The sequence below is a fragment of the Anas acuta genome, chromosome 17 (genome assembly GCF_963932015.1).
Source record: "Anas acuta chromosome 17, bAnaAcu1.1, whole genome shotgun sequence".
Classification (NCBI taxonomy): Eukaryota; Metazoa; Chordata; class Aves; order Anseriformes; family Anatidae; genus Anas; species Anas acuta.
In genome coordinates, this window is record NC_088995.1 from 2,830,595 (window position 1) to 2,856,987 (window position 26,393).

The 26,393-nt window shown below is 46.5% G+C and overlaps 1 protein-coding gene across 20 annotated transcripts in view; it reads left to right on the forward strand.

Moving 5' to 3' along the window:
• KDM2B (lysine demethylase 2B) overlaps positions 1–26,393 on the forward strand; it is a 101,359-nt gene that overhangs the window by 62,258 nt on the left and 12,708 nt on the right. For 15 of the 20 annotated variants that reach the window (XM_068653937.1, XM_068653938.1, XM_068653954.1 and 12 more), the window contains 3 exons: positions 2,662–2,748; positions 21,330–21,554; positions 25,066–25,209. In XM_068653937.1, the coding sequence (XP_068510038.1) occupies positions 2,662–2,748; positions 21,330–21,554; positions 25,066–25,209 (456 nt within the window). The remainder of the gene's footprint in view (positions 1–2,661; positions 2,749–21,329; positions 21,555–25,065; positions 25,210–26,393) is intronic. The other 5 variants (XM_068653940.1, XM_068653941.1, XM_068653945.1 and 2 more) reach the window with 2 other exon arrangements.

Below are 26,393 nucleotides of genomic sequence, written 5' to 3' on the forward strand. Positions count from 1 at the left end.
TTCTTAGATGGTGACCCTTGGGACTGGAAGAGTTTCATTGTGCCACTTCTCCATTTCATGTTTAGCTGCCAAATGGTACAGCAGCCTGCTAAAGATGCAGTTGGGGTGGACTTAGGCATGAAGAAGTGAATGGAGAATCAACCATCTTACACCGTGGTGTAGTTTGTCCACCCCACATCACAAGGCAGGTAAAGCTGAGCAGTCTGCATCCCACATTAAACACTGCTAGTGATAGCTGTCTGCATGCAGGCTCTGATTTCAGCACACGGCGTTTCTGTTATGTTGCTAGCAGGATGGTAATGCCTTCGCTGCTGTTGGGAAGGAGGATTGTGAGATCTGCCTCCTAATAATGCCACAGACCTTCCCCACTTCAAAGCAAAAATGCTGCTCTGCTTTTGAAGGGACTGTTGAAGTCCATTAGGGCAGAAGAAACTCAGTTTGCAGAGCAGAGTTTGTCAAATATCCGCAACTCCTTGGCAGCAGCAGCAGATTCTTGTGCAAGACAGATGATATCTACTGAAATATGTTCTTACTTTTTCTTGCCAAGAAATCTTACCCCATTCTTATTCTGATGGCAGAAAAACACTCCCTTTACTGAATGCATTTCAGGGGAGTCATTCCTTGCTGTGCTTGTGAAATTCATGGCTAAGCTGGATTCTTACATACTTACTCAGTTTCTTTCCTTCATACCTGCCGTTGTCACCACAGCCTTCAAGTGTAGTGAATCGGGCAGTTTTGTGCTGGATGAGCATCGTGTTGTTTGTCTAACTGAAGCCCCATGGCTTTTCTTTATCTCCTTTTTTGTTTTTCTTTTTTAGCAGGTGAAGTGTGCATCCCCCAGCCCGTTGTGTGCTGACCTTTGGCACCAGTCAGTGCAGCTGTGGCTTGGTTATGGTTCTGCTGCTGAGACATCCGTTGTTTTCAGCTGGCCGATACGATAAACTGACATAGTTTTAAGTTTCTTCTTGGATAATATTTTCACGTGATGCATACGATAAGAAGAAACCCTCGGTACCTTGCCAAGTTCCAGGAATATGCTCTGCTTCCTATTGAACTTGGAGTTTCTGACAATCACGAGTGGAAATGTTAAGGTTTTCCATCTTGCAAACTTCCAAATTGAAGAGTAACAAAGTAATGAGGGATTAATTTGCCCTTTGTTTATATGGCTCTCAAGCTGCCTTCTCGCTCTGGAGAATTTGGGCTTTGCTATAAAAATACCAAGCCCTCTCTGTTTTTAGGACTGAAAACTGGCTTCCAGAATGTGCTCACAGTTATCACGCTGATTGCTGCCTCAATACAAAGGGGCTGTGGGAATGGAGGTGCTCACTTGGCCTTGCTCTGCTTGGTCAGGAGTTAGTTAACTTGCCATTAATTAACCTGTCTGTAGCAGCTTTTGGGGCTGGGTGTTCGCTGCCTGCCTGTGCTCCACAGCAGGGACACAAGCCTGGAGTCGGGTGCCGGTGCTTGGGCTGCTGGGGTCTGGCACGGGGCCGTCGTGTGCCCAGCCCTTGGCGGACGATTACAGACAAATTCCAAGTGTGTTTCCTATTAAAAATGCCTGTATTTTAAGCTCTCTTTGTATAGTGTGTGAAATTTCTCATTATTAAATTAGAGTGCCGGCGGTGGTGGTGGTGCTGAGAGTGCCTGGTGCCTATTGCTGTCTAATTAATTTTTTTTCAAGAAGTCGGTATAATTGGGAGCAGTGGTGTTGACTTTCATTGTCTGGGGTTATCTCCGAAATTCTTTACAAGGCGGTTTCCAACCTGCTGCCCTTGTTTGTGTAGTTGGAGCAATTTTTTCTTCCTTAAGCTGTTAGTACTTATTTGGGCCTCAGTTTTCAGCAGCTCAACAGGATCCCCCTTGTTTGGGGTTTGCATTTGTCGTCATCTTCAGCTGCTGAACTCCACCTGAAGAGCTCTGTAGCGAGGTTAGTAAGCGTGTAGGGAGTCAGGGAGCATGGACGATTCCCAACTACACCACCAAGTACGCTTAAAAGGAGTCTTCCCCACCTCTGCCTTGGGTTGTGCAGCGATGGGAACAAATCTCAGCGGCAGAAGCTGTGTAGGGCAGCACAACCCACTCACGAGGTGTCTGGTCAGTGCTTTAAGGCAGAGGATTTGGTGGGGGCAGGAAGACCGACCTTTTCCCTTCGTCCTGTGCCATCCCAAGTCAGTTGGTTTCTTAGTGAATACTCAGGAAACTGAACTTCTTATCCGATTGCATGAGTGAATTAGGTTCCAACAGCTTGGCCTGCCCTTTGGTGTGGAAGGGAGGCCGGTGGAGATGTTGGTTGTGGTGGTTGCTTGGGTTTCAGTGAGCTAGAGTGTAAAGGGAGAGCTAATGGTTGGCATTACCAGTGGAAAGCACTGGTGTGTCTTCTGGACACACCAATTTTGAAGAAATCTGTAATACTTGAGGCGATTCGTTGATTGGTTTTGCTGTCTGGTGTGCAAGAAACTGCACTTCTGGCATTGTAACAACGTGTGAGCTTTGTTGTGAATCGGAAGCTCTGAAGCAAAATTAGCTCGCAGAGGTGTAACGAGTCAGCAGGGATCACGTCAGTCTTTTTCATCAGGGTAGGTGTTGTGTTCTGTAAGTCTCTGCGCTCGTCAGCTGGAAAAATATTTCTCTGGTTAATAAAGACCTTTTCGTTCGCAACAGAACATTCTGAAGGAACATGCTGATGATGACCAAAATCTTGCCATTTCGGGTGTCCCTGTGGTCAGCTGGCCCAAGAAGACCCCAAAGGTAATGAGACACAATTCACAATTCCTTACTAATCGTTGCCAGATCCTGGTGTTTTCTAGCTGTAATCTGACAAGTGGTTTCTGTGATACTTTGGCAGCAGCTAGCGCTTTTAACACGAAAAGTTATTTTTAATAGTTTTAAAACTGCGTGTTGAAGCAGCACATATAAAGGTGCCTCAGTAGGGAGAAATTAGTAGGGTTTCTATTTTAAAAAGGATTTTTTTGCGCCTTACTTATCAGTATAAAACTTTGATATGTCTTAGTCATTTACTAATCATAGTTAAATTTGAAAATGTTGATGCAACATTTTGTGTAAATTTAAATGCTGCGTAAATCCGACAGACTGATCACTTAGCAAATACTTTGATCTGGATGAGAGGATGTTTTTTGTGTCATACTGCACAAAATTTTTCTCATACACATCTTCCACTAACTTTGGAGGATTTTTTGTCTCTGTACCTTCATTTTTTCTTCCTATATATGGGCGTAATTCTCTCCACTTTGCAGAAGAACAGGGAGGTTTGCTTCATTAATGCTTATGAAGAGTTTGAAATAATTAACTAAAGAATAATGTCAAAAGGCTGAATGTTATTTATAACAGTGGTATGTTTACCACACTCCAGTTATTCAGCGTGCTGTAAAAGCAGCTTTGCTTATTTGGATGATGTCTCATCGCTTCTATTTTTATTGTCCTTTTTCACTGAATTAGTTTTATAATACATAATTTCTCTAGAAATCCTGAAAGGGTCAGTCAACTTTAATCAGTCTTCTAACTGAAAATCTGTTGTTATTATCATTGTAAATAACTTTCAAATCATTAACTGTGAGTGAATTATTTTCCCTGTTCTCTCTTTGCTGGTGTACTTGCTGTGGCTTGGTATATAATCACTTGTAGCTGTGAGAGTTTGCTGGTTTCAGATGGGGAGTAGGAGACCATGGACTTCAGCAGCCACTAGGGAAAAGTGGAGCAAAGGCAGCATGAGATCCTGCTTCTGCCTTATTTCTGGCTTTTAGCTGGGTGCATTTCAGATAAGGTACAGCTTGCTAAATGCCTATTTCCCTTTTACTTTGTAATAGGTCTGTAGGAGCATGCATTGTATTTAAAACATTGAGTTGTTTAAAAACAACAATTTGTTTAAAAACCTTGAGAGGAATAGATGTCAGATGCTCCACTCCTCTGCTTCAATAGCTGCTGTTCGCCAGCCAAGTATACTTTAAACATCAAATAAAAAAATATATCTCTGGGACCAGAGGAAAACTGGTGTGAGAAACTTAGAAAGCAAAACTAAGGAACAATTGACTCGTGCTCAATTTTTTGAGCTTGTGGTAGAAGTAAGCATCTTAATATTTGGAGTTTTTTTGGTTTTTTTTTTCATAAGCTTTGGTGTTTGTTCATGTTCTTGTTCACTTTATTTTGGAATCCTTGATGGATGTCTCACTTCTTATATTTTATTTCTGTGCATTGGCAACATAAGTAACTGTAAAAGATTCTGAGATTCTGTTTCTTTTTTTTTTGTGATTTTAATCTCATTCCTTTTTGCAAAATCCATCTTGCTGCCTGCAAATTTGTGTATGTGTATTTGTTTTTTTTAACTTTCTGGTGCTTATTTTCCATCAGCCTTTTTGGAAGCAGACATTTTTAAAGGCATCATTCCTAGTGCTAAGTTATAATAACAAACAATTCTACACATCACACAAATAAGAGGAAAACTTTATAGAAAGTCAGAGTTTAGCTTGAAATTTGCAAATAAAACCCATTTACTTAAGTATTCATACTTATTTTGCTTAATCAGTAATCAGCTGGTATTATGCTTAACTTGAAAGGTACACACAGGTTTGGCTGAATGTTCTGCAAAAGGAACTTGTTGGATTCCCTTCTGATGCACAAACGTGTGCATCACCTTTCGTGCCACAGCTATTTCCCTTCTTGGAAGCAGAGGCCAAGTGAGCAGGCCCAGAGGACGTGTCTTAGTGTTGCATCTTTGGGCCCCAAATTAAAATACGTTGGAAAGACAATGTAAGGGAAATTTGTATAAAAGCAATGGTGTAAATGGTTAAGGTTCATTATTTCTCCTTTGTTCTTTGTAAATCCTGATAATGAAATAGATTTTACAGAGAAGAAACCCCTAAGGGAGGCGGAAACTCCCTTTAAAATTGGAGTGTAGCTGGTGGAGCAGGTCTCCATGGCTGGAAGATTCCACAAACATTGAGGACAAGACAGGGGAGTAACGCCCTGCACTAATTTTGCTTCTGTAGTATGGTTCTTCTAGTATATAGGAGAAATGCCAAATATTTAAGAGTGCTTTTCCAGAGATACTGATGTGTAAAGCAAGCGGCAGATAGGATACAGAACGGTACTGGCTTCTGTGGGGCTGGTAAGATGTAGCTGGTGCACCAGCTTCCAGATAAAGGAGGATTGTCTGCTTCAAAGTCCTTAAAGTAAGAGAAAGGAAATGGAATTCAGAAAAAGGAGGCAATAAACGAAAAACGTGTCTCTTACTTTCTCCCAAGAGAAGCCTCCAGAAGAGATTTAGAAAGACAAGAGCAGCAGATGGAGAAGGAAGAATAAAGCCGGCACTAAATGCCAAAACATTTCAAAGAAAATGGAAATGACTGTAAAGAAAGGAAGGGAAGAGGCTAGAAACAGCAAGAGAGCAGGATGAGGAGAGAAACAAGTATGGAAAAGATGGAACAAGGAAAACGTAGAGCAGAGGTAGAAAACTCTTACTAAGGTAAGAGATCCCCGAAGAAGGAAGGGACAGCAAACAACTTAACTATGTGAATAACCCACGTTGTGAAAGGGCTTGCTTAGTTATGTTGACTTCCTTCTGAAAGAACGTGCTTCTAATAATCTGAGTGATTTTAGAAGCAGCAAATAACATTTCTATTTAGAATTGACTCACAGGTTCTTTTACACATCGTTAATGTGCGTGACAACAGTGTGTGCAGTTCTGTGCTGCAAAACCATTGTTTGAAGACTGAAATTCCGGGTTTTAGGAAAGAAATGTTCACTCACCTTGATTCACAGCTCACAGTGGACAGGGTGATGGGCAGACACCCAGCTGAATGCATGGGAGTCCCATCCATGTACTGTGCTCCCCTCGTGCTGCATCCATCGCTCACATCTACCCTTTCTAAAGGCATTTGAGGCTGTCTGCTTTTCTGCAGCTCTCTCAAAAACTTTCTTCACTGAGAAAAGAAACGGAAGTATCGGTGAGATGTATTGGTGAGGAGATGAAACAAGTAGGTGACATCTGAAGGTGTAATGTACAGAAGGGGAGGCAAAGGTCTGCGTTGTGTTCCCAGCTCTGCTGCAACCTTCTTGGGTTGCATGCAGCAGGCAAGTGGCACCTCTCCGCTCCCAGAGCTCGTTCTTGGTAGATGCTGCTGCTTCACATCCTGGGTTGTGAAGTGGAATTACTGTTTGTAAAGATCTGTGAAAATTTCAGCAGAAAGTTTGGTAGCAAACCATTTCATCTGCACAGGGATTAAGGCTAATGGCTTATTAGAGGAACCCATAGTATGGTCCAAGCAGAAAACGTATTTTTTCAGATCCTTTCCTATTTCTGGAAGACAACAGTCAACTACAGGAGCACGTAATTACACTCTGTGGCAGTGCTTTCAGTTTTTATTGTGATAAAGATCTTCAGTTGTCTATGAAGAGTGGCTGTAAAGAAGTAAAACGTGTTTGGACTCTGTTGCTCTGTGAAGGGTTAGAAATGCAGACTGCATCAGATTCTCATCTCTCTCCCCTGGCATAAACCTAAAGGCACTGCATTTGTAATGATAGCAAGTGTCCAAATATGTATCGCTCTGGCTGTGAGCAGGAGATGAAGCTGTAATTTTCAGTGGCTGGTTAACAATACTGGAAAATGTGGCTGGTTTTCTGACCTCCCTGTTCATACGCTGCTTCTGTGTAATTGTTGCTTCTTGCTTTTAAGAGAAAATACTTGAAAAGTATCATAGAGCAGTGATAATATCCCTACTTAAAGGAGTACTATTAATTCGTAAATGCTACAAATCGAAATTTTAATTAAACTATGTTTGTTTTATTTTAAACACCATTCCCTGCAATTGCAATGCAAAGTAATGTTTGTAGCTATGTATTGGTGCGTGTGAATCAGGAAAAAAAAAAGTGATTTTAAAAAATGGTTGAGGAAGCACTGAGCTGGACATACTCGGTCAGACCAGACGGTCTTTGTATGCGGTGTCCTGCTTCGACAGTGGGCAGTCCCAACTGTTAGAGGGGCTGTAAGAACAGGGCAGACAGCAGTCTTTCCTTTGCTTAACTTCACAGTTAAGCTAGAAGGTTGTATCATCAGCTTTGTTTTGCTGTCCCTTGGTAGGTACTTTATTTCCCATGAATTTACCTAATAATTTGTGGAACCTGTTGATCTTTCTGGTAGCGATAGCATCCTGCAACAGTGACACCACTGTTTAATAAAGTTCCGTGTAGAAAAGCAGAAAAACAAGCTGAAAAACACCAGGAACTTCAATGTCTTCTGGTATACAAACCATACCATATGTTCGATCATCTCTATCACTATTCTAGTTCCACTACAGGTGGTTTTGAGATGAGGGCGGATATGGGACTCCAGAACCACATATAGAGTTCAAGATGTGATGTTTGAGAGAGGAGACTAGAAGAGCATGTCTTGTTCAGCATGGCACAACAAAGTTGCAGGGGGAGATGATTGCTGTGTGTAAGTACTTCAGGGAATATAAATACCAGGGGAAGAGAAGAATTATTTAAGTTAGTGGACAATGTTGGCATGAGAACAAGTGAGTATAAACACACCATAAATAAACTTAGTCTGGAAATAAGGTTTCTGATCACTACTCATAGTCTGAAGTAAATAGCGTGCATACACACACACAAAAAAAGTAGACTGGTGGTGAAAAGGGTGTTAGATTCTTCAGAATAACTTGTATTTAAAATAATAAAAGGCAGTGATGGTTTGTCTGGATCTGGATCCCATAATGGTCCTTTGGCACATGTGTCTGCTGCCATTTTCTAGCAAGGAAACTTCTCTCTTCTTGGTATTTCACATGAATAATGCTGGAAAGGGAAGATGATCTACCAGTTTCTAATAATAGAGCATCTTTATGCATAGCTCCAGTTTTATGAACATGTATGCAACTTTGTGCATGGCATCAAAGGCCAGAAATAGTATTTAAATGGTCTAAGAATTAATAAAATGTGAATGTATGTAGAAATTAGAAAGAAAAATAGCACGAATTCAAGAGGTTGGGTAAACTTAAACTTAGCTGTGGTTAGCATCACTTATTTTTCAGAAGTGTTGCGCGTTGTTTTACATCAGGTTTTCTTTCAATTCAAAGGAAGAGGTGCTAGGTGGACAATGAATGTTTTTGAAAACCTTTGAATAAAAACTTCTGGTTTTTACTTGCTTGCTTACCAAGAATTCCTACCATAGCTACTGCTAGGCCAGCTCCTCCCAGAGCAGCAAGAGCACTGAGGTACTAGTTCCAGCAATTAGTGTTTTAACCGGAGTGGTGTCTGAAACAGATCTGAGCACGTATAAATGGCACAGCATCAAAACAGCATCAGTTTCAGGAGCCTGCCTGGGGGCTACCACCAGGAAAGCTACATTCCTAGCAGCAAGAAACCTGTGCCAAATTCCCTAGGACAGAGCAGCCCTTGGAGAGCCATTCAGGGTACTTCCTGTGAAAATATGAACATGTTAGAAAGCAAAAACTGACAATGAAAAGCAAGCATTGAATGACTGATTTTTTAGTTTAGTATTTATAGTGTAAGAAAACAGCTAGGAAGGTGGAGAAAGGAAAACAAACAAACAAACAAAACAACAAAAACAAAACAAAAGGACATCAAAATAATTCTGTGTAATTTGTTGGACTTTGTTTTTTTCTGGTTGTGATTCAAATCAAGTTTTATATCAGTCATTCCAGTGCCACAGGAGCAAGAAAAGGCAATTGAAACTGTTGAAACTGTCACATTTTGTCCTTACCAGGCACCAGTTTAAAGGTGTTTGAAGTGATCTCACACAGCAGTGCTTCAACTCTGCTAGGTGTCAACAACAGATACAAATGCCTATAGTCTGCAAGATTTGCATATACAAATCCATGTGTATTGTGAACCCTATTTGTTGATAAAAAGTACTGATTATAAAGTTCATCATCTACTGCAAATCAGACATTTCTTGATAGTTATCAGATACTAATATTTTTTCTGCCAGAAAGTAACTTAAGTACAAAAGAAAATCAAGATTAAAATCAATTTAAATTTGTTTTTCTCTTTACCGATTTCATTTGTGATTGGAATCAGTGATTTAAATAATTTTTAGTCATTTCTGTTCTTTCACTCTGTAGGAATAGCAGTTGCCATGTGGTGGGAGAACCCTGGAATGTATTCAGACGAGTACCCCAGTTCTGGCTCCTGACAAATCCATTAAGAAACAAAACCACATAGTTGAGGTTTGGGGGATTTTTTTTAAGGGGACTTCCCACAGTCGCTGTACATATACAAAACGAAGCCCTTTCCTTGCTAAGTGCACTTAGGAGCAGGAAGAAACCTGATGCACCAGAACTGAAGACTTCTTCAGGTTCTGCACAAAGCAGTAAGAGTTGCTGAAGCTACTGGGAGCTTCTGTCAAATGTCTGCTTTCCTGGGGCAGCGCTGGTGAGGAAGGCAGCTCCTTGCCTGGCTTGTTTATCTTTCTGAGCACTGCTTCAACCTCTTCCAAACATTAGTTCTCGAGACAAATTCATTTCTGTGGGAACTCCACGCAGGCCAGAGGAGTTTCAGGGTTTGGTGTATGTATATCATACATAATATCCCCAAAGAGCTTCGCTTCTATTGCCTCAGCATTCTTCTAAAAGCTTTGCCTGGTGACTTGACAGATTATTTCTCACCTCAAGAGGCTGTACTTGAAATATTGTGTCCCTTCAGGGAGTAATTATAAATAGCAAGGACTTGAATGAGCACCTTCTTAATCTTCCATCTTTGACTTAATATTTTCCCTTCTTATCAACTCTCAGCCACTTGCTTTGAAATTTGACCGATGCCTTTATGTGATTAATACATCAAACAGGTAAATTAGAGCCATTTTGGCTCTGAGTAGAAATTTGAACAGATTGGAAAAAATGAGCAGACATCTCTATTTTCAAACTGTTGTGCTCCAGGTATCATAGTAGAAGATTTATGTGTTCTTCCCATTGTCATTCTTCCAACATATGCAAGAATATTCAGTAACATCAATTTTTTCCAACTAAGGTCTTGACTGCCATTTTTCAAGATTGCCACTTTATTTCATGGCAGTAAAAGTGCTGATGAAAAAACTGCGTGAGTCCTAAGACCTTTTCTGAATGTGGTGCACATGAAATGGGTTGATGGGTCTCAAATTTTATCACCAGGAGCTGGACTACATGCCTTGCCAAGTTGGCCAACAAAACCAAACAAAAAGCTAAGATTTGAATCTGATTAAATATTTGAGCATCCTTAGGCTCTCCCCCGCCCCGACATTAAAACCATTCAAGCTTTGAGTTACATATCTGAGATTTAATAGTTTTGTTTCTGGATCGAAGCACATTGGCAGAGCAACGTGGAAGGCGTTTGTCATTCCACGGTACGTGCTGCGCAATTATGGACATTAATCCTGCGTGCACTTTTCAGAACAGAATTGAATTGTATGTTCTGTCCCTGAGAAGATGGCTTCCTTTTAGTTCCATAGCACACTGAAATTAAAGTCTGCTGAGAATATAAATGAGGTCTTGTTTCAACTTTATGACTTTCCTGCAGGCACTGGTAGACCAGATCTAAGAGGCACAGAAGCGCTCTCCTTTTTGAAAATTAGCAAATCTAACAAAAGAAATAGAGAAGGTCTGATAAAAGTGAAGCATCTTTGAGACATAGTTAAGCGTGTTTTGCTTGTTTTTGTCCCGCATGTTTCCCTACAAATCCAAATAGAGGTTGTAGTTGACAGCCCAGCACCTGAGCTCTCACGAGGAAAAACATACTTGAGCGCTTTCTTTGCTTACATTTCAGTGTACCGTTTGTTTGCCACTGAATGTTTGGGTTTGGTCTCAAGGTTTGAGAGCTGCTGCCAGACATCAGACACAACTGATTGTCTCAGCGAGAGCGTTTTGTGCTGTGTGTTGAGAGTGCAGAGCTACTTAAAGGAAAGCAGGTTACATATTCTGGTTAATCCACTCTTTTAGCTAGGAACCACATTTATTTGCATGTTCCTCCACAGCGTGGCAGTCATTTCTTACCTTCTTTTGAGCCTACTTCACTAGTTTTTGGATTTACTGGCAGGACATGGCTCTTGGAGGTGAGCCCTCTGTGATATAAGGATTTGTGGAAGGAAGCATGGCAGGATTTTCCTCATTTCCCAGCAGATAGCCCCCGTCATGCCATGGCTATTCATGTAGAGAGTAAATTTGCACATCCAGATCTCAGGCACTGTTGAGTTTCTTGGTACCTCTCCATTTCCACAGATGTGATGCTGTGAAGATAGAAGACCTCAGTTCTGTATCAGCAGGTTCCCAAGATGTGGAGCTTTTGCCTTGTTTGACAGACGAAGTCAGTATTTCAGCAAACTTTCTGTGGTCTTATTATATTCTTAAGATGATAGGATGGCTTTTTTTTTTTTTTTTAAACAAGGCTTGTGAGAAAGATTTGAGCACATGAGTTGCCACCAGCACGTTCTGTCTGGGCTCCTGTTGTTTCGTGTGTTGCTCCTCAGCTACCCTGTAATAGCCCAAGGTTGTCAGTCTTCAAGAGAGTCGTACAGCCCTTGCCTTCTTTGCTTCTCATGTGTTGGACACTGACTGGGTAGAAAGTACGTGCAGGAGGCATTATGTGGAGGGAGCAATCAATAGATTATTTCATCTTGAGTTACTTTATTTGATCTCAGGTTGATCAATCGGATGGTTTATTAAAGAGATTGCAATGGATACTCAGGGCATCTGATGACTACTCTTATGTCATAGTTCAGATAAAATAAATAGTGGGAAGTAGTAAGATCAAGACACGAGATGGATAGTTGAAGACAAAAGGTTGCCAGATTGTTTCTGACAGTGTTGAGAATATGACTGAAGTATTGGCCAGAACTCTTGAGAAAAGCGTTATGAAATTTGACCAGGCCCAACAGTTAGGATCATATATCATACGAATGGACACTTGCACCAAAATAATGATCCTTAGAAAGCTATTGGGTAACTTTCTTATTCTGATACAGGTCAAGAAGCTGACTTGTAAGCATCTCAATGGGTTTGTTTTTCAAAAACATACCTACTGGCCTCCAGAAAGTAGCACAAGCGCAAATCACGAGATCTTTTTTCCAAGAACTTGCATATAAACCAATTCTGCATGTGTTTTTTTTTTTCCTAATCTGTTTTCTCTTAAATATTTTTCTACTATCAGCAAAATACAATTAGTCTATAAAGAAACATAGAAAGCTTCAAAAGAAGGTTCAAATCAACGGTATATTTGTATTGTATTGAAAACTTGTTCACCTCAACTTGGGAATCGTAGAATCATAAACTTCCGTGTATAATACGGACACACGGGTGCTGTTTAGCACTGAGCACAGATAGCAACAGCTGAAATCTGTTGGTAGCAGAGATGCTCGAGAGCAAGCACATACAGTGCAGGTTGTAGTCCGTCCGTCCATCCCCATCTTGGTTTTACTAAAGGGTATTTGCATGAGAATGAAATCCGGTTGTTTGGCACTCACCTCCTCCTGCTGTTTATTCTTCACTTGAGGTTTATTGTCTCAGTTGGTGACAGTGTAATTGATTTCTGTGGAGATGGTGGTATTGATGAGACTTACGTGGGACTTCAGGAGGGACACAATCAACACAACAGTTCAGAATAGGAAGTACTGGCTGTTTTCATGCCGTTTCTGTTAAGGCTAGTTCAGCGGTTCAGTCTAGGATGTTATTTATTCCTTATTACATCACGCAAATTACATCACACAAAGATGAAGTACGGGCACAGTTACACCAGTACAGGCATGGCTAGGGTTGGTACTGCTTGTTTTGTTTTCTGAACTGCTGTAAACCGTAGCGGGACAGTGAAATGTGCACTGCTAGAACAGTTCACACAAGGGTTGCTCACTATTTGTTGTAATTTAGTGTTCTCCAGAGTAGACAAGCCGAAAGGATCAAGCTGGAAAATGCTCTTTTAATAGTTCTTTCTGTGTATTAAATATATCTTTGAATGCTTAGCTGCTCTTGTACAAGATGAGATTTTCAGAGAGCAATTACAATCGGAAAAGTTCATTTTGTTGCAGTGTTTTTCCCCCCCCACCGATTCCCAATTTGCTATTTTATGTCGTATCCTATCCGCTTTCTTTTTTTTTTTTTTTTAATGCCAGCTCTGCAAAGTTTACCTAGCATTTGAAAATCACTCTGAGATCTTGGCGCGTGCGTCTTCAGTGGTTAACGCAGGCCTCGTAATTAGAGCTAATTTGTCAGTTGTGTTGCTGTTGCAAGTGGCAGACTGGAACACGCTCGCGGGTGGCTGGGGAGCGCGGCTCGATGCGACCTGCTGCAGCCCAGGTGGGCTAACGCCAGTATCACCAGTGCTGGGGCTTGTCGCAGGTGAGAGGAGGAGGATCTATGTCATGATTTAATTTGCTGTGAATAACATTTCACTGCGGTGTGACCGGTGGATTGTCCTTGGGGGATGGCACGAGTTATTTTTTCTCCTGTCTGGATTGTGGAGCTAAACGTGGAGTGGGGAGCCTGGAGTGGAACCTGAGCCTGGGCTGGAGGCTTGGCCTGCCCCGGGCAGGTGTAGGACCCAGGTGTAGGACCCAGCATATCCTTCCCGATGTTATCTGTTCTCCTGCCCCTGCTGGAGGCCGACTGCTCGAACCACAAACACTGCGGTAAGCATGTCGGTTATCCTCGCTTCGTACCTATAAGCTCTCCTTTGTAGGCCTCTAGCGGGAAACGCATCCCCCCTTCCCTCTCTCCTCCAGAAAATGTTGGATTCTGATCCTACCTTGTGCTTCTGAAAGCCAAGGCCTTAGGCACATGCCTTGCGTGCCTCAGCTTTCATCTGCTCCCGCTCTGGGTTGTGTACGAGCACAATGGGGGAGAGAGAAACCTGAGGAGATGGGCTGAATGTAGCCCATGGCACGCTGGAGAGCCGCACCATGGGCTGCACGTAAAGGCCTCGCTCCTGGCATCGCAGCAAGCAGGGTTTGGGAGAATACCATCACTTACCCATAATGGGAGCTTGATTTGGCAAGAGGACAGATGTGCAAACAAGAAATGGATCTTTAATGCATTCACAGTAAGGAAGGGATGTAATGACACGATTCGCTTGGCTTTTCCAGCAGTCACCTGTAACTGTGTTTAAAGCTGGGCTGAACTTTGTTGCTTAAACCTGGGAGGTGAGGCTCTGAGGGGCAAAGGCACAAGGCAGCATTGCCGCTCGTGTGCCAGCTCCTGCCTGTTGCTGCCTCTTCTGCCGGGCCACTGCCGGCCCGGTGCGGCCACGTGGTGCTGCAGCCCAGGGAACCGAGCCGCAACTTGTTTGGCAAAAATCCTGCCGCGAAGACCATTGGATCTGCTGCTGTATGGCTTCTCGGTTGCTCGGCACATGCAAATATTTAATCTCATCTTTAATTCTGCGTTGTGGGCGTCGGAGCCAGAGGCGAAATCCTACCAACTTGCATGGAAGCGGGACTTCCCCTGCAAGCAGCAGGCCCAGCGGCGCGATGGGAAACCCAATTCTCAGCACCCTGCTTCAGGCCTGCCTGCCTTGCCCCCCAGCAGCACGCCCTCCACCGTGCCTCCTGCATCCGAGGCGCTGTCCTGGGGCTCCCCAGCAGCACCCCCCCGTGCCCATCTCACCCCCCAGAGGGGCCTTTATTCCCCTGGGCCCCTCTGAGTTGTGCAGGGCCAGGTGTGCAGGGGTTCAGGGGCAGCATCCCCAAAATCCCAGCTCCGTGTGGGGGTGCCCGGAGCCGTTCCCAGCCCGGTTCCTTTGTCTCCCTCTCAGCCCGTGCAGCGCTGCTCGGCCCGGCTCGGCCCGGCTCAGCCAGGCAGGGCCCCGCTGCTAGGGAAGGAAAAAAAGGGGGAGAACCGGGGGGGTGCCGGGGGTGCCCCCTCTGTCCCCGCTGTCCCCGCAGGCCGGCTTTGTGCGAGCGGGCCGCGATTGGCCGTGCCGCCAGGGCCAGCCCCTTCCTGGCTGCCTGGCATGAATATGCACGGCCCCCCCCTTCCTCCTCCTCCTCCTCCTCCTCCACCTCCTCCTCCTCCTCCTGCATGTGTGTGTGTGTGTGCGGGGAGCGGGGCTCCGCCAGCAGCGCCGCTCCAGCCATGTCAGCTCGGCTCCGCCTGGGCCCACCATGAGCCATGGCCATGTCTGGAAGCGCCGACGAGGAGGACTACGAGTCGGAACCGGAGCCCGAGCCCGAACCGGGACCGGAGCCGGGACCGGAGCCGGAGCAGGTCCGGAGCGGGCGGGCGAAGTTTGCAGCGGGAAGGGAAGGGGAGAGGAGAGGAGGAGGAGGAGGAGGAGGAGGAGGCCGGGCCGGGCCGGGGGAACAATGTGGGGCCGGCAGCGGGCCCGGCTCGGCTCCGCACGGCCCCGGGCACCCGGCGGCGGCTCCGGGCGTGGCGGCGGCCCCGGGAGGAGCAGGAGCGGAGCGGGAGCCCCCGGCGGGGCCGGGCCGGGCCGGGCCGCGGGGCAGCTCCGTGAGGGCCCCGCGCCCCGCTCCGCCTCAGGGTGGGGGGGGCCCGCGGCTTCTAGTACCCCATCGAGGCTCTTCGGAGCCAATTCGGGTATTTTTTTACCTCACGAAACGCCTCAAATCGCCGCGCGACTTCGGGAGTGCTGAGCCCGGTTACCTGGCCGCGGCTCCGGGCACAGCCTCCTCGCTGCCTTCCCAGGGATGGGGAATAAAGGGGAGGATGCGTGGGGAAATGGAAAGAGAAGTTTTATCACTTCGCCCAGGGTTTTATTCTCTGAAGGGCTCCCTTTCCCTCTGGGGGGGAAGGAGAATAAACTTTTTGAATTTATGAAGTAATCGGTGAAAAATAATCCGGAACGTGTGTTCTAGGTCGCGCCTTTTGCTCTCTAAGAACTGCCTAAGCAATTAAAAATGCACCAGGGATAGAATTAAGCATGTGTCCGCAATTTAAACATAAACTCAATGTTTTTGTTTGTAACTCGAAGTGTTTTGCTCTTTGAAACCACCTCATAATGTGCTTTTAGGGACCAGTTGGTACGTAGGCCGGGCGTTGAGTCTGCCCTCCGAAACCCCTCTCATCCCTACCAGCTTTACTGTGCTTTTCTTTATAATTTCCCCAAGAAAGCAGAGCTGCAGGAGCTGGGCCTGGGGGACAGCGGAGTGCCCCGGGTGCTCCCCTTGGTGGCAGATCCAGCGTGGAAGCATCAAGAGAGACGGGGCTGCACCACCCAGGAACCTCAGCCGGGTCTTGGAGGAGTAACTTCGTTAAGCCTTTGCTTAATTCCGTGGGTGGCGTGGCACCTAGCAGGTGAAACTATAACTCTCCACGTGTACCTGAACGGCACGGCTCCCATATGTGGGTAGCACAGTGGCTTTTATCAGTCACTTTCTTCTGATGTTGGCCTTCAGCCTCTCCCCTTCCCCTACTCCATTTCTGGACCGAGCAGGTAAAGCTCGCCGTGTGCTCCAGGAGGAGCACAGATAGGATTTACCACGCTGAAGTGGCAGCCGATGCTGGCAGCAGGGCTTGGGAAGGTGCGTGCCAGGCGTGTGTCCTGCCTGCTGGGGGAAGAAGCGTGATGGTTTTTGTTGGGCCAACCCCGATGGTTGGTCCCACAAAAGCTGCGTGCATAACCGGACTGTGAAAAACGCTCCCGGGCGGTGGTAGTGGAATTTCTTCCAAAGATGAGAAGTTGTGTTTGTGTGATGTGCCCTAGCTTTGTGTAGCTTCCTGGTGCCTTTCTTTTTAAAAGCTCCTACTTTGGATGCGGCTTATCTACAAACACATGTTTTTGCCAATGTGTCTTATTTCACCCTCCAGGCCTAACTTCTGCCTCCTCACCACCAGAGGAAAATAAATGGGGGCACTTGGTTTGGCACTGACGTGCCGGCTTATCACGCCCTGCACAACGTCGCTGTGTTGGCAGAAGAGCTGGTGGAGTATTACTTACGTGTAGATGGACCTGCAAGGTAGAAACTTTCCCACTTGGTTGGGAACGAAGAAGTTCCCCTGGTTTCCCTTACCCCGATGTGCCCCTTACTGCTGGGCTTGGGCCAAAACCTGTCTTGTCGGCCACCTCCACCTGGCAGGAACGTATGGGTGATGTGAGCATCGCCACCAGCAGAAAACAGAGATCTGAGTTAGCACGTGTACACTTTGGGGCAGATAGGCTGGAGTCAGATGCATCGAGTCTGTGGCGTTGGCTTGTGCTCTTCACTTCGTGTGGCTTTTAAGGATGTTACTGGCCATCAGCCTGATTTTTGCTGCCTTACACTAGCTTCCTCCTTGTCACCACCGAATGCTTGCAGCCACATCACCCTGTCCGTTCTTCCTCCTTCCTCTGGCTAGGGTTTGTAACAGTTGAAGGAATTGCATCGGGATGCAGCGCCTTACAGGGGTCTACACAGAGGACTGGTGCCCCTCAAGCCCCAGGTCCTCCTCTCTTTTGTTGCTAATATTGTTGCATGGATTTGGTCGGCATAACTGGAATCTGTCACATGCTACAGCAGGAAATCATCCCGGTCTTGGGAGCGAAAGGGATACGTTTATGTGGCACAGCACCTCGGAGCAGTGAAAACCACAGCTGTGAGATGTCTGTTCTTGGAGAGATTTACGCAGTGGGATACGTAAGCTGTACAGATCATACTTGGGTAGGAAGTGAAGTGCTTCAGGGTGTCAGAAGGGCACTGCAAGTGCCCTTGGATGTTTCTGGAGGCGCTCAGGATGAAGTCGTGGTGCGGTGCTGCTGGCAGCAGCAGGCAGGTTGCTGAAGCTGGGTGGTGGAGCAGGACCCATGCCCGCTTGTAGAAGAGCTTGTTTCTGGGCTACAGGCTTCATCAGCCTTGCTTTTAGGGCAGGCCAGGACTCCTCCCGGACTGGCTCAGGCTGTCAGCTGATGTTCCTCTCCAGAGCAGAGGCGTTTGTATGCAAAATTGCCTGGTGACAACTCCAGCAGAGCCCGGTCAGCGCTGGGATAGCAGTTGGGGAACATCAGCACCCACTTAGCGATGCATTTACAGCTGATAGCTCTTGAAGAGTTGTCTCCAAAGTTTGATTTGGTATTTTTTTGCTAATCTGAGATCTTTTGAGTTATTCTTTGCAGCTGTGAAGGTCAGAAGCGTGTTGCTGTAAACACCAAAGCTGTGATTCTGTTGCAGACAGAGTGTGGAGTTCAGTGTATTGCATCCGATGGCTAAAATTTGCGTGCAGTACCCAGGTGTCGCGCGGGTTGTGCTGTGTTTGGTGCAGGAGCAAGCTCTGAGCATTTAAATTTTGGTTGGTGTGGTTACCTTTGTGTGTTTCATAGTGATAATATGGGGAAAAAGCCAGCAGAATGCCCTGTTAACACAGGGTTATTTTAGAGGGTAGTGCCAGTCCACCAGCTTTCTAGGTCTCAGTGTAACAGAAGTAGGTATTTAGTCTATTAATCCTAATAGGTTTTGGGAGCTGCTTGCAGAGCCTTTGTTAGGAGCCTGGGAGAGAGCTCGGCGTCGCCTCAGCATCCTTCTGCCCCTCTTCTGGAGGCTCTTCTGTGGCCAGAGAGGTGCGGGCAGGTTCTGCAGAGGTGCCAGAGAACACGGGACTGCTTTTGGTAGCAGTTCAGGCAGCTCTGCCTTGACCCTCTGGTGTTTTTTGTATGAATAGGGGAAAAAAATTCTCTTCAGGTATGGTGGAAGCCTTCTCTTTGGGACAGCTGACAGTGGTGGCTGCAGGACAGCTCCATGGAGTCATCCTGGGAGGGTGCTGAGCTGGGCAGCCCCTGAGAAGGAAATCTCCACCAGGTTAACTACCTGGCTGCTGTACCATGAGCCTGCAGGCTGAGCTGGGGGTCCTGCAGCATCTCTTCCCTAGCATCGACCTGGAATTCATCTGGCTGGCTGCCACATGCTAAATAAACCCCAAGTCGTGTTGGAGGCTCCTTCTACCCCCCTTGAATCCCAGCACTTCTCTGGGAGAGCAACCCACAGGCCAGCTTTTCTTCTGTTGAGGTTTATAAAGCGACCGCATTCGAGCCCCTTGAAACTGGATACGAGTGGGAATTCCTGCTGGGCCTCTCCAGCCCTGCTGGCTGGGATTGGGACATCCTGGTAGGAAACGGGGGAGGATCGAGGCTGGTGGGTTGGTAAGTGAGCACAACCCCAGCTGGTCCAGTGGCTTGGGTTTCCTGAAGAGCAGTGAAGAGGGCCGGGCACAGATCCGTTACGTTCAGTGGGGTCAGAGCTCTGCGTGGCTGCTTTCCGCTGCGTGGTGGTGATTTACGAGGAACTCTGAGTTGTGTGGTGTGCTCTGGCTTCCCACTTGTCCTTACAGCTTCACCTGCCTGCTTCTTTCTTTTATTTGTATTTTTTAATCAGGATTCTCCATTTCTGCGTTCAGCGATGCCTTTCCACCACTTGAACCTTCCTGGTGTCCTTGTGCTCAAGACACGGTCACCAGAACTGGGGCTTGGGTCGTGCCACTGTGGCAAAATCAGGAGTTGCCTTTGGGCTGGGAAAAGCACCGAGTTTGAAGTTTCCTTTCTAGAGATTGCCTTTAAAAAAAAAGACCGTGCTGATGGCATTGTAACTGCTGTTTGCCCTCTTAAAAAACTTAATCGTGTTCAAACCTAGTGGGAAGGAGCTGGGCTAACGCAGAACCTTCCACGTGCTGTCGGCAGACGGGAGCTGCCCGGGTTGCTGAATGTGTTTCAGTTGAACTTACTCCCTTCGGTTCGTTTTTCTCATTTCCTCTGCTGGTGGAAGGAGGTTGTAATAGAGAGAGTGGAGGGGTGATTCATGCCGAGGAAGGAAATTATCTCTTATCTAGGTGCTAAGCCAGTCCTGCCAGAGCCGACTTTAGCCTTGAGAGGCTGCAATGTTGGTCTAAAAGGCAAATATTTATTCTTTAGAGTGTCTGAAATTGATCTGAAAGCTGTGTCTAGTGCAGTTTCCGATGGGAAGCTACACCTCTCTGCGTTCACAGAGCACAGCGGGATTCAGCTTGCGAGGAGAACAGAAACTGCTGTGGAGGAGCGTAATTAAAAACTCGCAGGAATCCGTGTAACGTCGTCAGCTGAGTAATGCTTTCTCCCACCTCGGTTACAACAGTGGGTCTGTGGGAGAAGAGGCAGAGAGGTGCAGCTCCTTGCTGCTCTGCTGTGTCCTAAGTCACTGGGGGCTTCCTGGGATGGATGGGAGGAAGGTCAAATGCTCACCCACATGCCTTTTTGTCAGGGTTACCATACAGCAGGACACTTGAAAGCTTTGGCAGTACCAAGCCCAATGTGTCTGTAGCTCTTTCTTTTAAAAGCTGCGGTGGAAATTGCGCGTGGCTTTCTGTAGCCAACCTCCTGCTGCCTCGGTGACTGCCCAGAATTCAGCACAAACAGAAAGTGAAACTGGTTAAGTCTGGCCTCTGTGTGCTGAGGGGCACCGAAAGTGGAGGAGTTGTGCAAATACTAAACCAGATGAGCTCTGCAGTCCTGTCACTGTCATCTTTATGGTGAAAGTTGTCAGTAGTAAGAAAGCCACACCAATCAGTGGCTAATTACCCCGTATGATGACACTGTGCTTGGCGATGTTTGGCTTGTGTTATTGTGCTGAACAGGGAGTTTCTCATTAGAACATGAAATTCAGATATCCAGAGTGAATATGTTGCAGTTAACCTCATCATTTAAAATCTTTTCATGTTCCTTTAGCTTCTGCCTCAAAGGTCATTGAAATCTAGACCTGGGATGCCCTTTTTAGCCTTTGCACAGCATCAGTTAGTACTCTGGTTTTGAGCACTTGTTAGTGTTGGATAGGAGGGGAGCTGTTCTGGAAGGGGTTTTGCAGGATTTGTGGTTTATTTCCTGGTTTGTCACTTGGCAGCAGTTTGTGCTTTTCTTTTAGGGAGACTGCTGTGACTTGAGCTATTGTTGCAGAATGTTTCCCTGCTGTATCTAGCCTCAGAATTACTTTTGCTGCCTCCTTGGACTCTTCTGAAGGAGGAAAGTAGACCTGACTTAACCTGAGCATAGTCCTAGGAGCTCCCTAGCCCAGAGCTCTGTGCTGGCACAGGTCTTACCTTTGACCTAAGCCAAGAACATCACTTGGGGCTCAGTCCTGCATTGAGTTGTGCATAAATAGTTTCTCAGTGCCCTCCTGTTGTGTTGGGTTTACGATAGATTTGGCATCTCTCACTTGCGCCTAGGTTTCTTTGTCTTTTTACAATTCATCTTTCCCTCTAAAGGTGACAGAATTCCTTTAGCTCTAAGAGTGATTGCGTGCATCTGCTGGGTATTAGCCATCTGCGTATGGCTGATACATCTGCCAGCTTTACGTCTGCGCCGTGTACGGCTCCAGCCCAAGGACTTTCTGTAGCTCAGGTGTTCCGTGGGATGTGCAACTAACTTTGTGTGTCTGGCTCTTTCAGAACAGGGCGGTCGGACGGCCCAAAGGGAAGCTGGGCGCTGCCTCTGCGGTGAAGCTCGCAGCTAACCGGACGACCGCTGGAGCCCGCCGGAGGAGGACGCGATGCCGCAAGTGCGAGGCGTGTCTGCGGACAGAGTGCGGCGAGTGTCACTTCTGCAAGGACATGAAGAAGTTCGGGGGGCCTGGCAGGATGAAACAGTCCTGCATTATGAGGCAGTGTATCGCAGTAAGTGCACCTGCTGGTACAGCTCGTTCGGAGATTTCTTTCCTTCAGCTTCCTCTCCTGGTGACAAGGTGTGGGACTGAGCCTAAAGCTCAGTGACGTGACTTTTGTTCTCAGTAGTATAGAAGGTAGATGTGGAGGTCATCAATTCGCCAGAAATTGGCACTCAAATGACACTGAAATTCTGGGATTGTGGGGAGAAGAGAGAGCGGGAAGTTATCGTTCAAATTTGAAGAGGCCTCTGTGGTTTGGGCCTCTGAAATTTCTAATAAAAGCCACCTTGCAACAATCTTTACCACCTTAGCTGCTTGACCACCTCAAGATGTGCAAAAGTCTTTGGCATCACCCAAGACTTTGGCACTGGTGACCAGAGGCTACTTGAGGTCCGAATTTCAATTAATTTGCCATTTACCTAAGTGTACAAGGTGGGTCTGATGGAGAAGAGCCAAAGAGCCATCCATCCTGGGGCCTTCTCTTCCTCAGGGACTGGAAATGGCTGTTGGGGGATGCGATGAGTGTCAGAACAGGGCAAGTGGTAGTCAAAGGCAGTTTCCTGGGCTATTGTGATGTGTTTCTTAGAAGCTTCTTGAGTTGTAAGTGATAGCTTTGTGTTTAACACGTATTGACAGATTAGTCTTCCATGAAGTTCTGAATCATTGCTTTCATATCGACTGTCACTGAGCTCCTCAGGCCTTTTGTCCACAGTGCTCTCGTTGAAGAGGAAAAATTAGCTTTGGCTTTCTCATAATTCTTTGGGAAGGCCTTTTGTGTAGTGTTGTTGAAGGTTTTGTTTTGGTTTGGTTTTGTTTTCTTATTTTTTTTGTGCGTTGTTTTTTGTTTATTTTGTTTTTAAGGGAAGGAATGTTGTTTATTCATAACTGAATTACACCATCTATCCTGATTTCTCAGTAACTCTTGATTCAGTCTTGTTACAGTTCCTTTCACTTACATTTTTTTCTCTAATCCTGATGTGGTGGCATTATTAAATGGCTCGGGTCAGGTTTTACAAACTGATTCGCACTCAAGGTTTCCAGTAGTTGCTCCTGGTAGCCCACGCTGTGTCCTGCTCTAAGCCATGCGGTGCTCTTGACAGAGGATTGGATTCAGCTCTCCTGGATCTTTTAGTAAAGTGCACAGAATATCTATCTACCTTTCCTCAGAGTGCTTTTGCAGCTCAAGTGTCTTTTCTTTGAACACTTGATTTCCTGGAGTGTGGCATGAATCGAACAGCATGGATGAAGAATTTATCATTCTCCAGGGAGAAGAACTAGTGAAATCATGCTGCCTTTTTAGTGGAGGGATTACATTAGGGCTGCAGTGTGCTTCCTCATCCTGCCTGTAGAAGGAGGTTTTCATAGTAAGGTGTTTCAGTCTTCACACAGGCTGGGCCTTGTGGAGGAGAGGAGCTGGGTTCTCTCCTGGCTGTGTGCAGTCATCTTCTCATCCCCTCTTTTCTTGTGAAGAAGTAGTTTCCAGTTGTTACCTGCAGGTTTATTTCCAGGAGCCGTGTTTAGAAGACACGGCTCTGTAGTCGAGACACTTTGCTTCCTTGTCCCACCTGTGCATGTGCTTAAGGGATGTCTGCTCTTTGTGAGGTCTCGGTGGTGTGAGTAACGGTGGGAATATTGCAAACTTCCTTAGAACAGCGAGAGCGCAGTAAATTAACAAGTTGAACCGTTGCAGTTTTTAATGGTGCCTTCCGTTTCTATAGGCAATCCAATTGTCTTTACTCTTGTTCATTATGTTCTCTAACAATCGCAGCAGTAATATATTGTGGTACGCATCCAACAGCTCCCAGCTAAAGGAAACCACCAAAGCGAGGCTCTGTGGAAGTAATGATCCCCACAGTTCTGGGACTGTGCCTTCCTCTGGTTAATAACACTGCCGATATTAACTAGGCGCAGGCTTTCATTAAACTCAGAAGCCTTTAGAGAGCCAGCACTGCCGTTCAGAGAACAGGAAACTCCTCTGCATCACTGCTTCAATCAAGGGAGGAAGGAGGAGGGCCTGGGACACTTGCTGCTGTGTCGAGTAGGTCTGAAGGAAGTGGGGGGCTCTGTGCTGGGAGGTCAGGTTGTGACAGCAGAGCTGCTGTTCACTCCGGCAGTGGGACAGAGCTAGGTGGGGCACAGAGGAGGTTCCCGAGACACCCTTACTCCCAGCAAGAAAAGTTGTACTGCTTCTGGGCTGTTTGTTCCTCGGGGGTGGATATAAATAGGTGTCGTGTGGGAGATGGGACAGAACAGGCGGACAGAGCTGTCACAGCTCTTAGCTTTCCTCTGGTTTACCTGCTGGCAGAGTGGGATCCTGGGGATTCCTCTTGTGTGCATGGAGGAAGGCTGGGAATTCAATAACATTTGCAAAATGCTTTGAAAAGGGACTTGTGGGTAAGTACTGGCATGAGAAAGCAGAAAAGCGTTGCCATATCTGATGCTGGTGCGTGGGGCAGCACGCTGTGCTCTGTATTGGTTTACCATAGTTAGTTTTTCCCCTGTCTGAAACTTCCTGAAGGATGGGCTGTTGCTGCAGAGATTTGATTCAGTGTGCAGTTTTTCACTTCCAGTCTTTATTTGCTCCATAAATGAGAGAGCCTTGCCATGAAAAGCCACATCTCTGCTTCCAACTACCTAATAGTTAGGGAGTTGCAACCTGATCGATTCCATTTCACATTATAGCCAGCTTCTTACAAGGATCTTCCGTTTATTTCTTGTAATGGCTTGTACCTTATTGCAGGAAACAAGAAGTTTGTTCCTCATTAGCACTAAGGTAGCTTTTTAATTAGACTGGCATTCAGTGCTTTGACTTGGGTGATGGATATAAGAGATGCTGCAGTTCTCTTTCTGCTTCAGCAAAAGATAGGAAAAAAAAACACAGAGCTTCCCACTTGTGACACTTCTGGAAGAGGAATTCTCTCTTTAAGTGCCTGTGCAGTGCTTTTTGCAATGCTTTGGGAGCAGGGCCTCCTGTAGTAGGCTATCAGTCAGCAAAAGGTCTGTTCTGGGTCTGTCGTGGGCTTGCTGTGAGGGCTGGGTTGGGTCCCACAACATCTGCCTGCCCTGCCTGTAAAACAGGGGCGCTGCCAAATTGCCAGGCAGACTGTGAAGCTTCACGGATGTGAACGGTGATGTTCCAGGTTGCTTCTTTTGCCTCCCATTCTACGGTAGAAAAGTGACACACGTGCCAATGTCTATGTCAGCTCACAGATCCAAGGGACCCACACAAAAAAAACCCAATGCTTTCATCCCTGCAATGCCCCGTGGATTAATGTTGCTAGAGGGAGGGCACTTTGATTCCCTCAACACGTCCTGCGATGCTTGGTCTGGGTACCCAGCCCCAGTTACCAGTTTTTCTTGCCTTTGTTGATGCGCTGGGACGGAGCCTTCAGCAGTTTGCACAATTAAGCCCTAGTTATCTTCTCTTTGGAATGAAAATACTGTAAATGCATTTTGAATTCTTCTGTTCCCATATGTCTTATGTGCCCTGATCAAGACTTCCTTCTGATATGTGTAAACAGCCGGTGTTGCCTCATACTGCTGTATGTCTGGTGTGTGGAGAAGCTGGGAAAGAGGACACTGTGGAAGAGGAGGAGAGCAAGTTTAATCTCATGCTAATGGAATGCTCCATTTGTAATGAAATAATACACCCAGGATGCCTTAAGGTGAGTGCAAGGATGTAATACCTGTTGGAAACAAGCAAACTAAAAGTAGATTAGATGTCACCTTAACGTAAAAGTAGGGCATAGAAGTTAGAAAACTTTCACGGTTTCGTCTTTGGAAACTGAGTGAGCGCAGAGTTGGGGTGAGAAGCAGGACTGAAGCCGTGGCGTTGCGCGGTCCTGGCTGGCCGGAGGGAGCTCTCTTCTGATGTGACCAGCATCCATCCCCTGGCCGCCCAGAGCAAGCCTGCAAAACGTGCGTGCATGCAAGTGGTTTATTTATTTTTTTACTTCTTATTTAAGTGAGGTATCTCAGCTGGCACAGGAAGCTCAAGGGGGCAGAGGAATCTACCTGTATGTAGTGTTGGATGAGTTAGTCACAACCCAGCAGCTCCTTCCTGTGTCCCACAGAGTACAAGGAGCGGTTTGCTGTCCAGGTTTGTCCAGGCACAGAGCTGCCTTTTGGTGGCAGCTGGCTTGAAGGTGCTGTGAGCAGAGGTTGCCGTAGGACTGCAGCTCTAGAGAACAAACTGAGCAAGGTTCAGGCTGCAGGAACACTCAGCCTTGGCTGCCTCGAGCACTGCGAGCAGATACCCTCCTCATCAGTACCAGAAGTGTGATTTTGGGCAAGTCCATGTGTCTGAGCACCTGGAAGCCTCCTTTCTCCAGAGCTGGTCGTGTCTCGGCTGCTCAGCCATTTCCTGTTGCTGATTTGTTTATGGTTAAAGTGATTTGCCAAAGCAAATGTGCTCTGACATACCGTGCCCCACGAAGCAGCCTTGGGCCCCCGGGGATCTCCGGGAGGGGAGGCGCGTTCCTCGTGCAGGCCCGGGGTGCTGCTCTCCGTGCCTTTCACTGTTCCTGCACCGTGTGCTGAGATTCACCAACCAACCCGTGTGTCCCTAGAGCAGAAAGCAGGTAGCTTTGATACCCACAGCTCCTGCCACTTGAGGACTTGGGGAGCTTTGCTTGCTTAAAACAAAGCTTCAGGGGGGTGAGGAAGTGAGGGAAGGAGCTGCTCCTTTCTCAGGGTGCCCCGGTTCTGCCTTGCAGCTGCTGCTTTCCTACTCCAGCCCCCCTCAGAGTGCTCCACACCCCCCTTCCCTCTCCTTGCAGTGCCAGTTACACTTTTTGGCTGGGTCCAGAGGCTGGGATTGTTGTCTAGTGGCAGTTCAAGCGTGGTTTCC